Raw genomic sequence first — 18,706 nt, 5'->3', positions numbered from 1 at the left:
ACATGCACTTTTGAAAGTTTGCAAGGGGTGCAAAACAACAATGTCATATCTGCTGGCTCATTTCGTAAAATTGTGAGACACCTTATGTACGTAGTACCGCGTAATATACAAAGGTCATTGGTCATTCTCTTTTTCTTTTGGTCCTGTTTCTTTTAACTTTACTTTCTGCAGGAGGGTTTCACAAACGAGTGTGATGATGCTGTTGGGGTATTGGCTGGTGCTATCAGCCCAGGAGTGCTAAGAATGTTCTGCCTTTTCATAGTAGGCATTTAAAATTAGTAGAAAGAGGAATTGATACCACAAGTATTCAGGCCACCCTTGAGAAGTCATGTTAGCACAAGGGTGAGGTCAGGCTTAAAAACCAGATTAAAAGACTAAAAGATGCTGGATATCCTAACAGAATCATCACATCCATTTGCGAAACCCTCCTGCAGAAAGTAAAGTTAAAGAAGACAGGACCAGCAAAAAACAATGACCAAAACCTTTGCATGTTATACCACATCACGTGTCTCACAATCAAAAAAATAGCCAGCAGGTATGATATTAACGTGTTGTTTTCCACCCCTTGCAAGCTTTCAAAAGCGTGTTTACTAAACAGCAACGGAATAGTCAATCTTGCACCATTCGTCACGAGAATAGGTTTACTTAATGCCAATTTAACATTTGTAGAAGTATTTTTTATCAGGTAAACCAATGATCAGGGCATCACTACACGCTCACTTATCCTTTCCGAGAGGGAGCATTTTTTTCACAGTTAAGATTATTTTGTAGTGCTCACACGTGTCGTCGCGCATGAACACGGTTGTTGTACTCCGTATAAAAGCGTTCGTACACATTCAATAAATTCAGTTTACAGTCGGTGCTCTTTTCTGTGCTTTCTGTCTCTTCCTGAAGTTGTCGCGCTGTGACTAGCACACAACCACGATGAACCAACTCGCCCAAATTAAGCTCTTGTTACGTAACACGTAGACAAAGTTTCGTATAGAAAGAAGGAGCGGTGGTTTTAAAATAAAATTTTTCACATGCAAAACCTAGATGGCATTCCAGGAAGTTCAGAAGGCAGCCACGTGACCAAATATTTTTCCTCTCTTTAATATTCTAGAAGTTCACTATTTTCAATGCAGCACTTGTATTCGAATACATTTGAGATGGTTGCCAAAATGGCTGGGACATTTAGCATAAAGTGACCCAGCTGTGTCATTAGCCATAATTATGCATTACCTCTTTTGTTTTTTGTGTGTCCTGACTCAGTTTTGTGTTCGTTTTTAGCTTATTCTGTTTCTGATCAATGTATTGGTTTTTTAAGTATTCGCTAAAGGTATATGTGCAAAAACCCGCATATATTTGCATGTACATCATTTCTCATAACCAATTGTTATACATCCAGGAATACAAAGCTTAAACCACTGTGGTTGTATACATTTGAAAACACTATCCGTATATATTTTTGTGTGCATCACTTCTTGGGAACGATTGTGTACATGAAGGCGTATATAGTGAAATCATGGTGATTGTATATATTTGAAAGAATTATTAGTATATATTTGCCTGTATTTCATTCCTATTAACCAATTGTGTACATGAAGTAGTAATAAACTGGAAACCACTGGGATTGTAGATACTTCAAAGAATTATAGGGATATATTAGCCTGTATTTCATTTGTAGTCTCTATGTACTTGAAACAATATACTAAACTGAAACCAGAGTAATTGTATGTAGCAAAGAATTGTCAATAAAGGGAAACTGAAAAAATATAATACACATTTGAGGTGATGCATGTGTAGTGTACGTATACGTGAACATGTTACACATCTGGTGAAAAAGTTGTGTGGCAGAAGAAAAGTTTATAAGTTTTATTTGCCTATTAAATGAATGCAATATGCAAGGGCAGCAAGGCTTCGTTTTCTGTAACGCGCATTATGCATATACTGTGGAGTATATATAGATTCAGCACAAGTTCATACACGATTGTACGTGTTTATATTTTTGCCCACACACAATGAATGGAGCTCGACAGGTGGCGCACCATTGATAATCAGGACCACTCTCTTCAAGTAGTGTGTAATCAGTGCATGCTGATATCTGTTAGTGCAGTCTAAAAGAATACTGGCACCCCTGTTATGGGCACTCAACACCCTTGTGCACCCTACTCGCACCCTCCTCAGAGGGTGCTAAAAAGTGATGGACATCAAAGGCACCCTTCCTTAAGGGTGTTTTTGTAACACCTTACAGTTTTTTTACATGTACACCCTATTCTAAGGGTGCATAGAAAAGCACCCTTTTGGAAGGTGCTGAATTAATACCCTTAGGGTGTCGTCCACGGGACAAGCTCATTTACACCCTTCTGGGTGTAAAAATTTTTACTGTGTAGAGTACATGAGCACAGCGAGTGCGGGAACGCGTTGGAGCGTTCCACGGCAGTTGTCTGCTTAATGCGCTGACTGCAGGGACACGAACGCATGCGAAACGCTGGCACATTAGCCCCGCATCTGGTAGCATTTCAAGGGTGAAAATGAAAGAAAAACGCGCACAATTTTTTACTGCGTCTCATTATTTATTTCAAGTTTTATTCGTCTCTTAAAGCAACAAATACATAAACTACGCATGTTGTGGTAAATAACTTTCGCCATGTCACGTGGTATAGTGTTGACAACGTCAGAACAAACTTGTCTACGTAGAGGATCAACGTCAGTGCATTGCCGTTTACGTAGGGCCGTTCCTACGCCTACGTCATGCCCTCATTTTCGACGCGTGCGCCGGCAGAGGGGAGGGGGAGCAGATTTAGTCTTCAAGTTTGACCAATTTCCGCGGCACGTACACTCTAAAAGTTTTTACACCCAGAAGGGTGTATTTGTTTTGTCCCATGGGCAACACCCTTTTAGCGTGTCTAAGACCAACCTAAACAATAAGGTGTTTAGAAACACCCTGAAACGGTGGGGTGTAAAGAAACGTTACACCCTATTTCAATAGTTGTTTATGAACGCCCCTAACTATGTGTGTTGGATGAAGCTACACCCATGTGAGTGGGGTGTACACTGAAAATCCCCTTGAAGTGATGGCAGTTATATGGATGAGCATACTTGATCAAATGAAGCGCAATTAACGGGCAACCGAAGCAGAGACACAGGAGGTGACGCTTAGACTTGTGTGTTGAGGAGAGCCGTTCTCAGCACTTCATTCCATCAAATATGCATCACCAACTGGCCCAAGCCTCAATTGTTCTCAGGGAGAAGCATATAAGAACCTTCTCTGCTGCTGACAGGGAAGAAGGAAGATACCGGTCTCACCCACTGCACTTATATCTGCATGCATGCAGCAAATAAAATAAGGTGCCATGGTCTTCAATGAGATTCATGAGACCAGTGTATATATGTGAACGTAGACTGGGCCGTAAACGACAAGGACGCGGAAGGCACTTACACACAAACAGGACTCCGATGGCATTCTGCAAAATTTTGAAATATGTCACGGGACCAAGTTTCTTTCTCTCTATACTAAATATTCATTGTTTTCAATACAATAAATTTCCACAACTTTCAAAAACATTTGCGCTAGTCGGGCAAACGACTGAGACGTATGGCGTTTGATTGACACCTATACAATTGAAAAAAACACGTAGCAAGAGTAAGCAAGTTTCTGGAGTCACATTTACAACCTATTACATCTCGCAGTATAAATTTCGACATTAAAAAAGAGAACATTCAACAAGGTAGTGTATTTGGGGTTGTATTAATATAATGTCAGTGTTGGTATACTTCTAACTGCAAAACCACTCGTCACTGCTGCTTGCACAATCATCTTCAGCTGCTGTGATGACTGGTGTCTTCGAGAGAAGTGGTGCAAAGCTGTTGTTTCTGTACAGGAAATTCAAACCCGAAACACAAAATAAATACACAAGGAACAATGACTGAAATTTCACAAAGAGTGCAACATACAGTGCGCACCATGCATAACTAACTACTTTCTTATGTGTAAGTGTAAATTGAGTACATAGCAAGCATATTCAGAAGCATCGGGCTCCACTGCCGTGAGAAATGGTAGAAAAGGTATGCTGAGCAATAAACGCAATAAAAAGCACGCTGTGGCGGAATCATTATACCTTTCATGCCGTAGATATGGACATTACTTTACCCTTTCAGCTTCCTCGCGCAGGCAAATAAAAAGATGCTGCTCCAAGTTGATAACGTTCTATTAGCTGCATGCAATGACCAATCTAAATTAATGTTAAGTTCTATGCTTAAGTATGCATCAACACAGCTGCATGTGTATTTCTGCAGATCTACCATGGTACTCATTGGATTAGTTAATTAAAAGGAATACAGTACGACGCGCAACAACATATACATATTTTATCTGTATTGCACAAAAGCACAATGCAGCTGAGCATACATGACGGTACGCGCACTGAGAAGGTATTAAGAGCAGGTAACTTGTAAAATTAAGTACTGTACAATCACGTATTATAATGCGAATAATACTAGTGTTCTCTGACTGGGTCACATTGACGCGATTATATAATAGAAGAATTGGCTACTGGGTCATTTCACATCAGACGTCCCAGTTATTTTGGTGACCAAAGCAAATGTATTCGAAAAAAAATCGCGCTGATTTTACTGCATTAAAAAAGGTAACTGCTAGAATATTTCGCAAACAAATAATTTATTGGACACGTGGCTGACTCCTGAACTTCCCGGAATCTCGTCTGGATGTTTGTGAAAAAAATTTTTTCATAAGTATCTCTTCTTCCGTGCCAAATTTGGTCTGCAAATTAAGGGAAGGGCTTGCGTAAAGTGTTTGAAGCTCAGTAATATTATTACCATTTTTCGACCACATACTTCTCAAATAATTTAGCCGAAATGTGTTGTATCTGCATTTTTCTATATCAATGCTGCACTTTGAATGAATATCTGAGGAGTGAATACTTAATCAACATAGGGTATATTTGGAGGAAAAAATATTTTAGACCTCTCAAGCTGTGAAACTTTACGAGAAAAAATTGCAAATTTCACAAAATAATTATTTTTTCTCTATTGAGACGCAACTTGCACCATGTGTTGGTTGAAATAAAATAGACTTTGTACCTAAATCGAAGCAAATAAACAGTTCTTTCCATGGGCCAAATTTCGTCATAGCAATTTATGTTTTGAAAAAAAAATCACAGCATATCCACGGAGTGAATGATGGTGAGTGGGGCGCAGCGTTCGTCCGTCCGGACGCACAAACGGATGAACAGACAGTCTGAAGCCAGTAAGGACGGACAGAAAGACGGAGAGACAGACCGACACACGGAGTCCCGGATGGATGGATGCACAAACGAACGGACGAACGATTCGCCCCACGAATCATTGTTTTGTCCGTGTATATGCTGTGAAAACCACTAACGCTATCTATTGTGCAACTCCTCAAGTGGCTACATAATACTAGTACTACTACAGAGGAGGGAACGACCCACGGCATCAAGAGCTTTGCCTCTAAATGATTTTTGAAGTTCCAAGTTCCCCATTCGCTATTTGGTCATACAGCAGCCGACGCCTCGAAGTTCCCCATTGCCGTTGATGGGAAAATTCAAAAAAATATTTTATTCCTTGGAATAGAAATTGTAATGATGAAACTTGTCACATACAAAGAACTGTTTATTTGCTTTCAATTTAGATAAAAGGTGATTTTTAATTGGACCACCACATGGTGCAAATTGCGTCTCAATACGGACAAAAATGACAATTCTGTGAAATGAGTGATCTTTTCTCGTAGAGCTTAACAGCTTAAGATGTCTAACAATAATTTTTCATCAAAATACCTTTTCTGTGAAGTAAGTAGTCACAGCTCAGATATTCATACAAAGTGCAGTATAGCAATAAGAAAATGCAAAGATAACATACTTTGGCTAAATTCTTGCAGACGTATGTGGCCGAGAATTTGTATTAATATTGCTGAGTTTCGAACAGCTTACATAAACCCCTTTACTTAACATGTACCAAAATTGGTATAAAAAAAGGTGCGGCACTTGTAAATTTTTTTTTCACAAACAACATTCAAACAGCAGTCTGAAAAGTTTGAAAGGCAACCACGTAACCAAAAACTTTTTTCTCGCCAAAATATTCAAGCAGTTCACTGTTTTCAGTGCATTAAATCAGCATGATTTTTTTTTTCAAACAGATTCACTATAGCCGCAAAATTGGCTGGGAAATGTCGAATGAAGTGACCATGTTACCTTCACTCAATTACCATTGCATACTGCTAGATTAGGGCCATTTGTTTCAATCATGCAGTCAGGGTGAGAAAGCGTAACTCCTTCCCGGTGCAGCGCAGGCTGTTCAGTGGCTGTGCGTGTTGTGTTCCCAGATAGATATGCTGCCCAGTCTTACATTTTGGCTGCAACACATGCTTAGATACCATGCAGTATGTATATCATTGAAGTGTTTTTTGCAACAAAAAAACTAATAATACACTTCACATAGCGAAAATACCTTTAACATCTGAAGTACTTAGCGAAGTTAAACGCCAAAGCGAGGCGATGGCAATAGAACTTTGAATAACAAGAATATTTTGCAAGTTACACATGATGCAAACAGTCTGAATAAGATGTGCTAGAACGTTAGCAGTTATGTTCAAACAAGCGTTTGCGCTGTTCGAGTAGGCAATTCGACCACACACACAGACGAAAGGTCTGCTCAAACAAAAGTCCAGCTTCAGTGCTCGATCCGCTACATAGTCATGGCTGTCGGCAGAGTCACGCTACGTTGCGGGTGAACGAAGATACCGGTGCTGACAAATTTAACGAAATTGAATGTATTAGCAAGTAGGGAAACTTCGCGTGGCGCTCCTAACGCGAAGCTATATGCTGTGTTGTCACCCGATGCATCAACCTTAGTTATCACGGTAGTGATACCGCACAAAACGAAAAAGAACCGAAAAAAACGACATGGACACCACGCCCTTGTTTTCTATTCTCAGTATTTTTGTGCAATAAGAAAAAAAAGAAAGTAAATGTACTACCGACATGCCCAAGCATATGCGTCTTACATACGGTTGATGCTTAGAACTAACAGGCGCCTTCCCCACACATGTATTATTCAGTAAACTAAAGTTGATGATCAGCACGAGCGGGCCTCGTTAAAAACGGCTACCAACAAAGGGCACCGCAAAAATCTGTTCAATTTCTTCGCTGAACCTCAGCGGCACACGCTCACTCTGCTTTGTACTCCAAACAATCTAAACAAAAAAAAAACTTGCCCACAATCACACTTCGCCATCATCCCCGTGAAACAGTTCGGACAAATATTCTCGCTAAGTAAACAAATGCTGATTTGTCATCAACTACTTGAAAACAAAATTGTTTGAAAGCGTTATTCTTATGCTCACGCAGTTAACAAAGCGCTGAACGGAACAACGTGAGAGCGGTACTCACTATTTCACTTCGAGTGCTCCACAATATGAATCCACAGGTCCAGTCTTCAGGATGGTGCACCTTCACAATAATCAGCACTGACCGAACACACTGGTGGAGCACAGAGCGCAGGCACATTTAAAAATAAACACCGACTAATAAACTCTACTGATCGAGAAGCCATGCGCACCACACGCACACACACGGGAGGGTTTTTCGCCAGCGCACGCAGTGACATGTATGACAATGTCGGTCCCTTTCCCGCGCTGTGCGCCCGGCGCGCAGCAATACCGGGCAGCCACGAAGGAAGGCGGGCAGCCAAGGTTGTCTAGGCGACAAGACTTGATGGCGCCTTGTGGCGCTCTCAGACCGGCTAGATGCGGTTTAACGCTAGCTCCGGCCCTCTGCTGATAGCGCGGGCGCTGCTTTTTTTTTGCGGCAGCGATTTGTTGCGTTATACTCGTTCTTTTACAGTGCATCTGAATCGCAGTGAACTTTGTGACGGTGTAGTGCGGCCTGCACGAGCTACTAGTCAGAACGCGCATTTGTAATATTCAGGAGCAATGTTTAGCGCACCTTCATCGACCTAATGTAGTGAATTTTGGTAAAAAAGCTAAGCTGATGCTTTTTGCTTAGGTCTATGGGTCTTTAGGGACTGCACATTCAAGGTCACGCAGGCGATACTTTATCAGCACTTTCATTTCGGTAAAGACATTGCAACATTGCATGCATCAGCCGTCATACTATTCGATGAGAACATATTGCCACGTGCGTACTGCTAGAAAGACAAAGACGACAGCGCATAAGCGCATCTGCACGCTTTTATGCAGCAAGCAATAACAAGAAAGAAGAGGAACGCTCTGGCACGCTGTAAATAAACTACTGACTTGCTGCTACTTTCTCAACCCGTTCATTAGTAATTCTGTCTTCACGTTGCGGCAATACATTTGTACTTAGCTTGCAGTCCTTGGAACAAGACCATGGCAGAAAATATTTCATCAATGTTGTTTTCTCACTACCTACAAAGTCAAGGCTTTGACCGAAGCACGTCTGCTGGGGAAGTTACATGAGGTAAAAGAAGAGGATCCACAAGAAAAACGAAGAGAGAGAGAAAACTAGAGAATGCGTTTCGGCTCCCCTGAGGAGAGCTTTGTTCGCAATTTAGTCCACAAGGCTCCCGTCATTGTCAGCAAGGCTGCGTCAAGGTCACCGAAATGTCCTTATTCTGCATTTTTCTTTGTGGTCGGTGTCCTCTTCCTAATTTCCATGAGGCACTTTTAAGGACACATGAAGAGGAACATTTGCTACAGTAATTAAATAAAACGTGCCTGCTAAAAATACATGACGTCATTGTTCGTTTTTAAGGGACCTGATGGCCTGCTGACGTGATGGTTATGGCTAAACTACTGTGCTGTTGTTTTTTTTTTCTTGCAGGTGGTGGACGTTTTATCTCCAGCTTTAAAAGCTTCGATCTTATGGGGGACGGGGAAGGGGGAGTGTTCCATGCATGGCTTCACCAATTTGCGCAACATTACCTTGTTCAGGCAAATCAGTGCACTTTGTGAGTGTTGACTAATCACGCAAACGACACAGATGAAAGAAACAGGTACAGGAGAATTGGCCCTTACTCTATTGAACAAGCGTCGCTCCTATTGTATCTTCCATCATATAGTAGTTTACGTGCTATATCGATGAAAACTGCGTTTCGCTCACATTACTTTCTGCTTCGATTTATTACTAGACTCGCAAGCAGCTAGTAGTGGGAGCCTTGCTTGTATCAAGATGGTTAACGTATACTAACAGTATAAGCAAAACGACCCGAAAACGTCGTGCATTTGTAGCCTCGTAGGCACGTGTGCTCAGATTTGGGTGCACGTTAAAAAACCCCAGGTGGCCGAAATTTACCGCGCTTTCCACTACAGTGTCTCTCATAATCGTATGGTGGTTTTGGGTCGTTAAAGCCCACATATTAATCAATTATTTGTAGCCTTGTTCATTACACCCCAAATACAAGGGTGTAAATAGGTGTTTTGAGGGTGGTTTAATTACGAACACCTCAAATTTTAAAAATGGGGCGTAAAAAGAGTGTTCATACGGGTGATTTGAATGCGTACACCCTTTTTACACCTTTCGACGTGATCATGAACGCCTCGTCTATGCATTGCGCTTGTCGGCTCAAAATTGTCAAATCTGGTGAGTGGCCCTTTAAAAAAATCTGTGTGGTGACCTGCCATGACCCAGTTCTTAGAAAGCAAGAAAATAATTGCAGTTAAAGCACTACAGGTTTATAGATGGGCTACCGTTCGTATGGTTGAGTGAATTTGGCACATCCAGAAAAAGAGATATGGTTGATATCTGCGTCATTAGAATCCGTAAACCACGTAAGCAAGACGTTCTTTAAAAAAGTAGCTTTATGCTTACTTGCATCAATATAAGAGAGCTTGCGCTGTGTCTATTAAGGTTTAACAGCTATAGCACCGCTTAACGTGTATGCATCAGAGTTGACGCATAGTCCTATAGCTCTATCCCAATGACCGACGCCCATATTCAATGGTTAAACAAACCATTATGATCGTAAATGCATATTCCGTAGCTAGTTAACGGTTAGCGCGGATACAGTGAATGCGACGCCGCACTTGGGCTAATGTGGCCTAGGGGCAGTTTTTCGTTAATTTAAAGACCACTGCCAGAATAGAGGGACAAGCAACGCACGTCATGTCGTGCCTGTTACCCATCGCGTTTATTCGTTGGGTGTAGAGCGCGTGTAGGTAACACGCATTTACTGCCAGCTAAAACGGCTGGTGTCACAGCGCTATCGTTGGTAAATATGAATGCTACGAGCGGCGCCGATGCTTGGGGTAACGTTACTAGGTATGGGTGTGTCAAAGCATTGACAAAATTGGACTTCCTTTATTCAGGTTATGCTTTACTCTACCTCAATTAGGAGGCTTCTAAATGGCAGCGGTAGACATAAAAGACGCATCTTTAAGGCTTGTGGACTATGTGACGAGGGCGTCGTGGATAGCGCACCCAGAATTTGTTGCCTAGACCCAGAGGTCATAGGTGGGACGCCCCGTTACGAAACTTTTTTCATCGTCTGCTGCGTATTTTTCCCCGTCAATTCTGTTACTTCATTCCCCGTCAAAACACACGTCAATCAAATTTTGGTGGACACCAGAATAAAACACTTTTGCGTTAAATAATGGGTCAGAAAGACAGCAGGGAGATGTAGCTTTAAAACAGCAAATTTATATCGGACTGCAAACGTTTTAGTGGTATTTTATTAGCCAGCATAAAAGATGTATTTATTTGACCATTAAGAGCAATAGAGCCAGCCTAGAGGACGTTTGAAAAGCTGCCCGTGCCATATATTTTTGCTTGCCATCAACCAATGCCAATCTATTACACTGCTTTTCCCCGGTGGACTCCCGGACTTAGTGAAATTTCAGTAGGACCAAGTAAATGGTAAACTGAACGTTTGTAGAGAACACCATCCAGCATCTGTCATTGAGCTGTTAAGCCAAATAGTCCACAACTAGCTCGCAACTGGCTCATTCCGAATAACTTTCTAAATGCCTCCATGGGAAACCCAGTATTTTAACGAGTCGTTGCACTGCCATGTGGGACCAGGCTATAAAAACACTTTCTTTGGACACAAATATACGTGCACTCTTGATGCTGTGCTCATTTTTAATGTTGGCAATATAGCCCGTGCGAATTTGCTCAGCTCGCTTGAATCTTTGCCAGTGCAATGCACCGTCCAGAGCTTATGCACTCGTGACCAGCATCGAAAGTACTTTGCTCACAATTCCGCGCAGCAGGCGACCAAAGACATTCACCAAACAATACGTTTACACAGAAAAAGTAAAATGGTATTGTTTATGCATGACCGTTCAGCTGGTGGCTGCTGAACGGGTCCGTCAATTTGCTGTTATCTCGTTGTACTTTTGAAATACTGCAAACTCTACTCATCAAAATGCTAATACGTCAAAACATACATTTCGGTCAGTATTCAGAAAGAATGCTAAGAAATACACTGAAGCAGAAGTTATGTTATGTGATGAAGACACTGTTTCTCAACAAATTTATTAGCTATAACCAATTGATAGTTAGTTAAGTATACTAAAATAGAATGCAAATAATGAGCATTACAATCTCAGTCCGGAATCTGTAACAGTAAGAAGAAGAATGACTTATCAGAAAGATAACAAAATGTAGACTGTAGTTTTTATTGTTATAGAGAAAAACGTACATAAACTGTGGCTAAATTTTGTGGTAGGTATAGGGCTCACCTTGTCTCCTCAAGCTCTAGCGGGTCTGGAAGCTTGTGAGTCTTGTGAGCGAATTGGTATCACGAAGCGTATAAAGCCACGTGGTCTGCAGAACAGAACTCGAAGAAGACTCACAAGCCTTGTTTTTTCAAGTGCGCAGGAAAAAAATGCCCTCTGCCACTTGCAAATCCATAGCGAGCAGGTGAGAATGACAAACGAACACGCATCGTTCTGTGGCCAGGTAAGGGCAAGAGCCGCTAATATGCCCCAGCATTTCGTCGTTGCCACATTTTCGGCACGAAGGCGATGAAAAGCAACCCTTGGAATACATGCGTGCCACAGGCCAGGCGCAGCCAGTATGCAGGCAAAGCAGCAACCACCGCTCAAATCTGTCCGGTCTGGTCTCAGTTCGGAAGAAAGGCGAAGGCTTGCTGCTTGCTGATTGCCACCCGCGTGGCTTGGTGCGGCGTTTCAATGAGCAGCTGCAGTCGTTGTCGGGAGTAATAACAATTATTGCGGTTCAACATCCAAAACCACCATATGATTATAAGAAGCGCCGTAGCAGAACTCTACGGAAACTTCGACCACCTGGTAACTTTTCAAGAACAATCCTACTAAGCTACTGCCTTGGCGATGGTGGTGTCGCAGTCGTGTGCTACCTTAGCGGCGGCGTTGGCTTGCTCGTCGCCAGCTATCGCAACGTGCAAGGAAAGCCACTGGAGAGACAGGCGCAAACTGCTAGTTGTGATGGCGGTCACTTAGGCATACAGCAATGGCATGGTGAGGCCTGCTTGGTCTCGTTGGAGTAATTCTAGCAGGGCTGGCCAAGAGTGAAAGAGAATCGCTCCGGGCAGCTGAGTGACGTAGCAGCGAGGTCTGTTGCCAAGCGAACGCCAGCCTTTTCCTGTTTTTAGAATCTCTTCACACCCGATCGAGTCTCCCTCACGGTCTGATGCCCGCCTCACGTTTACTGTGAACCAGAAGGGTGGTTTTCGGGTGCCTTTATGTGTGCCTGCGTGCCTGCGACAGAAGCGCGCCCATGAGTGCTCTTGGGCACTTATGAGATGGCAGCGCAGTAGTAGCAGCGCAGAATATATATATATATATATATATATATATATATATATATATATATATATATATATTTATATCTTATGAGACCACGTCCTGTACGGCAGTAACCAGGTTATCTCGTTAATCCAGGTGCACGAGCCATAGAGACCCAGCCCGCGTGACACACGATGATAATCACTACAATGGTTTTGTCATACAGATGAAGATGAAGTACGTAGGCAGCACTCACACTTTTTTCCCCCTTCGCGAAAGATGCCAGCAAATTAGAAGGGGTTGGAACACCGAATATATGGTTTGAGTCGAGAGACGTGGACGATCTTGGTGTGGCGGTGACGACGATCACGAGCCGCGTTGACAGGAGCAACGTGATAGTTGACTTCGGATGTTCGTTCCAGATTGGTGTATGGATTACGATATTGGCGAAGGAATTTTTCGCAGAGTCTATGTGCCCGAACAGGTGTCCTCAAAAGGAGTTTGTCGCCTGGGCAAAACAGAACAACTCGACGCTATGCATTAATGTCGATTTTTCGCTTGTCCTGAATGGTAGCGGTGTTGGCGCGGGCGATTTCACGGCACGGGCGACGCAAGCGGCGAACTCTTCCGGGAGAGATGAAGATGAAACGAAAGAGGTGAACAAAAAGGTGGTGTCCAGAACAAAAGTCGGTACACGGCCATAAACGATGAAAAAAGGGCTGTAATTTGTCGTACGCTGTATGGCAGTATTATACGCGAACGTGACGAAAGGAAGTATAGTGTCCCAGTTTTTGTGATCAGGTTAAACGTACATGGAGATCATGTCGGACAAAGTTCGGTGAAAACGCTCAGCCAGACCATTAATATCTGGGTGATACGCTGATGTGGTCTTGTGGATGGTGTTAGAGGCCTGGAGGACTTCAGCAAGGACGTGTGAAAGAAATGTTTGCCACGGTCACTAAGAAGCAACGCGCTGCGCCACGTCGTAAAATAACGGCGCAAAGAAAAAAATTGGCGACTTCAGAGGTAGCACCAGATAGAAGAGCTGCCGTCTCCGCGCAGCGAGTAAGGTTGTCCAAGGCAGTAACAATCCAACGGTGACTGGCTGGCGTAAGCGGAATAGGTCCGTATAAGTCTATGCCCACAAATTCAAAGGAAGTGGATGGGCATGGCAGCGGTTGCAATGGTCCCGCGGGAAGACACGTGGTACGTTCGCGGTGCTGACATGACGCACAGGAAGTGACGTACTTGGTGACAGAAGTGGAGAGGCCAGGCCAAAAGCAGCGAGTCTTGAGGCGGTCGTAAGTCTTGTGGAACCCTAAGTGGCCAGCTGTCACGTCGTCATGAAACGCCTGTAAGACTTCCAGATGTAGTCAGTGAGGAATGATGGGAACCCATTGGTTACCGAGAGGATGGTAAATTTGCCGACATAATTTTCCACTTTGAAGCTTGAAACGGGCACGTTGTCGTCTTAGGCGGCTGTTTGGAGCACGCGATAAGCCAGTGAGGCGAACGATGATTGTGCGGCAGCAGGTATCGGCATGTTGGAGCGAGGCGAGATCTGTGGACGAAAGGTCTGCCGAGGCAATTAACTCTTTCGAACTAGCAGCTGTCTGCTTGGTCACTTTGGTGGGCGGTGACAAACAGATAGAAGGTGACACTTCAGCGTTTTGCGAGAGCGGGCAACGTGATGAAGCGTCGGCATCTTGGCGCTGTTGACCCGACCTATATGTGACGCTGTAGTCATACTCTTGCAACCGTAGTACGAAACGGCCAAGACATCACGACAAATTTTTGAGAGACGATAACCAACACGGAGCATGATGGTCAGTCACTATTGTGAAATGCCAGCCGTATAAATAAGGGCGACACTTTTGTACGGACCACACAATGGCGAGACATTCTTGCTCAGTAATGCTGTAATTTTGCTCAGCAGGTGGAAGAGTACGGCTCGCGTAGGCCACAACTTGTTCTTCGAAAGCGTGGTTCCGCTGAAAAAGGAGAGTACCGATGCCAAGTCCACTTGCGTCAGTGTGTAGCAGAGTAGGTACTGCAGGGTCGAAATGGCGAAGCACTGGTCGTGATGTGAGGCATCGCTTAAAGGTGTGAAAAGCGGCTTCGCAGTTATCCGACCAGACAAAGGGTGCGCTCGTAATGAGAAGTTTGTTCAGAGGAGCCGCAATAGTAGTGAAATCACACACAAAGCGGCGGAAATACGACGCCAAGCCAAGAAAGCTGTGGAGGTCTTTGGGTGTGGTTGGTGTAGGAAAGTGCAGTACCGTGGCAACCTTGTCGGTATCGGGTTCAAAGCCATGTTTACGGACGACGTCACTTAACACCTTGATGCTGTGACTGGCAAACCAACACTTCTTAGTGTTGAGCTGAAAACCGGCCTTAGCTAAATCCGTGAGGACTTAGTCTAGCCGTTCTAGGTGCTGTGAGAAGCTGGACGAAAAGTTGACAATGTTGTCCAGGTAGCAAAGGCACGTCTTCCATTTTAATCCCCGCAGTGCCGTGTCTATCTTTCTTTCAAATGTATCTGGGGCATTGCATAGGCTGAAAGACATCACACTGAATTCAAAGAGCCCATTTGGCGTAGCAAACGCAGTCTTTTCTTTGTCAGACTCGTGCATCGGAATCTGCCAATAACCAGAGCGCAAGTCGAGACTTGAAAAGTACTCGGCACCTTGTAAAGTATCAAGAGCGTCGTCAATGCGAGGCAATGGGTAGCCGTCCTTACGAGTAATTTTGTTGAGTGATCTATAATCAATGCGAAACCGTACCAAGCCATGCTTATTTTTTACTTGTATGACAGGAGAAACCCATGCGCTTGTCGAAGGCCTGATGACGTTGCGCGCGAGCATGTCGTTGACTTGTTCTTCTATAAGCTTGCGTTCAGAAGCCGACACACGGTATGGGGGGCGGCGAATGACACGGGATCCGTCGGTGTCGATACGATGAGCGGCCACTGTTGTTTGACCCAGACCTTCGGAACAAACGTCAAAGCTAGTTTTGTGCTTCATTATTAACGCTAGTAAGGCATCAGTTTGCGTTGGGTTGAGATGTTCACACAAAGTGGCCTTGAGAGCGGGAGATGGATCTTCAGCTGGCATACACTTTGAGAATGACGAAGCAGATGAACTATTGACGACACAAACCGGGGCTTCTTCAGCAATGCTGGCAACAGTGGTCCCCTCTGGCAGAAGTAGTGGTTATGGCGTCACGTTGCAGGCGGGGATGCTTGCATCACCATGTGAGAACCGCACTAAACAAGATGCGATGGTAATCCCTCGAAAAATACAGCGCTGGCAAGGAACAACCACAGCGTCGCCATCTAGATCGTATCGTGACTTGATCGTAAGGACACGTTCTTGTCCGGGAGGCAGGAGAAAATCCGCAGCTGTGACAAGGTTGGGCGACGAAAGGTCGGCAGCGGAAGAAAGCTCAGTGTTCGTAATACGAATGAGGGGCCGACCACATAAAATTACAGCAGGCGCAGCTGACAAGAAGTCCCAGCCTAACATTATCTGATGAGCGCACGAAGACAGCACAGCCAACTGTACGTGATGACGGATTCCATCGATGAGAACACGAGCAGTACACAATCCGGTCGGGCAAATCGGACTGTCATTATCGCCGCATAACATAGAACCGGAATAAGGAATTTGCACTTTACGCAGGCGAAAACACAATTCACGATCAATTACCGAAATGGGGGCTCCAGTATCTATAAGGGCATGAACGAAAACACCTTCCAAACAAACAGGCAGTAAATTAGCTGGGCGAGACGGAGGAGTTGTAACGATTCGAAAACAAGCTGTTTTTTACCGGAAACTGCACCTTCTAGTTTTCCGAGTCCAGAGAGATCGGCGCGGGACGCAGGGGTGATGACGTATGCCGAAACGGTGATGGAGAACGGTGACGAGATGAACGAGAAGGATGAAGTCCAGCTTGAGACCGTTGAGGGGAGGGCGACAGACGGGATGCGGACGGATACGGTATGGGATCGTATTCATCGAATCTCGGGACAAAGTCTCTTTTGTAAGCTGGATAACCACGACGTTCATCCTGCTGACGGCGGCGGCAGAAACGGGATATATGAACCCTTACGCCACAGTAGAAGCAGATGGGGCGCAGAGGACGCCATGTAGAATTGTGGGGTGACCTTGGCACTTGCGTTGACATCGCAGCCAAATGGTCGCATCCGATGTCCGTAGGCACGGTTGGAACTGGTGCCGAGTCTGTGATGCAACTTCTGCGTACGAAGGCACTGGAAAGCGCACAGGGGACGGGGCATGTGTAGCACTTGTCATTGATGCCAGTTCGTCCTTGATTATCTCACGCAGGCTGGGAGGAGGTGGGTGGACAGACGCAGTAGTTGGGCTGCCTGAAATAAGGCCGTGGAGTTCCTCTCTGACAATTGTGTGGATAAGGGCTCCCAATTCATGCTGTGTGGTAAAGCGAGCGTCGCAAGAGGCGTGTGGAAGGCACATGGTATAAAGCGTGTCCAGGCGTTGGAATATGGTGGTGACGTCCCGGACGGTAGTTGGGTTCTGGATAACGAGAGCATTGAAGGCCACAGAGTTGATACTTTTCAGTAGGTGTCGGATGCGCTCTGCCTCTGTCATGTCATTTTGTGATCGGCGACAGAGAGCCAGAACATCTTCAATGTAGGACGTATATGAGTCGTCGTTCCCCTGGATGCGGGTTGCGAGCTTCTGTTTCGCTACCACAGAGCATCCTGCAGACGTGCCAAATACCTGACGGAGATGCCCCGCGAAGGCCAACCAATTGGAGAAATCGCTCTCGTGGTTGTAATACCAGGTTTTAGCGACGCCATCAAGGTAAAAAGGAACGTAGCGCAGTTTGTGCGCCTCGTCCCAATAATTACACACGCTGGTTCGGTCATAACTGTCCAGCCATTCTTCGACGTCTTCGCCGCGAAGGCTGAAAATACCGGAGGGTCTCGGTGGGAGGTACTCATGGTGTAGTTAAGCCTAAGTGGCTGAGAAGGGGAGGTTGCAGCAGCGGACGCGTTGGGTGATGCCATCGCTGTTGTTTGAGGGCACAACCGTCGACCAGACCGGAGCTCCAGGGCTGACGGGTACAGCAGGAGGACGTGGAAACCAAAGCACGCTCCACCACTTATGAGACCACGTCCGGTACGGCGGTAACCAGGTTATCTCTTTAATCCAGGTGCACGAGCCAAAGAGACCCAGCCCACGTGACATAAGATGATGATCAGTACAATGGTTTTGTCATACAGATGAAGATGAAGTACGTACCCAGCGCTCACAATATATATATATATATATATATATATATATATATATATATATATATATATATATATATATATATATATATATATATATATATATATTTATATATATATATATATATATATATATATATTTATATATATTCTATTGCTAAGCCTCTACAAGCCAGTCTCAACGCGATGATGACTATCAGAAAGAATAAACACAGTTCTGTGGGTTTGCCTACTTGCGCCCTGCATGCTACCTAAATTGTAGAAATCGCTGTATTTAGTGAGTGAAAATCTTCCTGGGACGTAAGACAGACCTCGGTTGGCAGGTCGTTGCGACGTTACTATCTCTCAACCAAATCGATATTCTTGTTTTATGGTATTATTAATAAATGTTTAAACGTTCGAATGGTTGCTCTGGTAGTCGCAGTACAAAATAAGTGTGCGGTACACAGCATGTTTCACGGTAAATAAGTGTGGAAGTCTTGTACAGTTTCTTTATGTTCAGCGAAGCTCCGGGATAAGAAAAACTGCTTCTTTTACGGTGCTCCCATGCAAAACGATATGATTTGCGTATTCTTTAAAAAATACAAGAGTAGATATCTAAATTTATGTGTGGGTTGTTTATGTACTTTCGATGATTCGACGTTTCGAGACACTTCCGGCACTGTGAAATCTTAACTGAAGAACTTTCACTTGAGAACAATAATGCTGATTTTCACCACGGACAA

General features: G+C 44.2%; 1 protein-coding gene and 1 long non-coding RNA gene across 2 annotated transcripts in view; one reads left to right on the top strand and one right to left on the bottom strand.

Annotated features, from left to right (window-relative positions):
• Positions 1-3,713: 3,713 nt before the first annotated feature.
• On the bottom strand, positions 3,714-7,771 carry LOC142803903 (uncharacterized). Its single transcript, XR_012894358.1, has 2 exons — positions 7,410-7,771; positions 3,714-3,855 (listed from the first exon to the last, which is right to left on the bottom strand). It is a non-coding gene; the product is annotated as an uncharacterized LOC142803903 (long non-coding RNA).
• Positions 7,772-16,593: 8,822 nt separating this feature from the next.
• The window catches only part of LOC142802934 (neprilysin-1-like), a 71,924-nt gene continuing 69,811 nt past the window's right edge, over positions 16,594-18,706 (top strand). The window contains exon 1 of the mRNA XM_075888017.1: positions 16,594-16,704. Within this exon, the coding sequence (XP_075744132.1) occupies positions 16,594-16,704 (111 nt within the window). The remainder of the gene's footprint in view (positions 16,705-18,706) is intronic.

The sequence above is a fragment of the Rhipicephalus microplus genome, chromosome 3 (assembly GCF_043290135.1).
Source record: "Rhipicephalus microplus isolate Deutch F79 chromosome 3, USDA_Rmic, whole genome shotgun sequence".
In the NCBI taxonomy this organism is placed as follows: Eukaryota; Metazoa; Arthropoda; class Arachnida; order Ixodida; family Ixodidae; genus Rhipicephalus; species Rhipicephalus microplus.
Note: the sequence above shows the minus strand (reverse complement) of the source record. Positions and strands in the feature narration are given on the sequence as shown.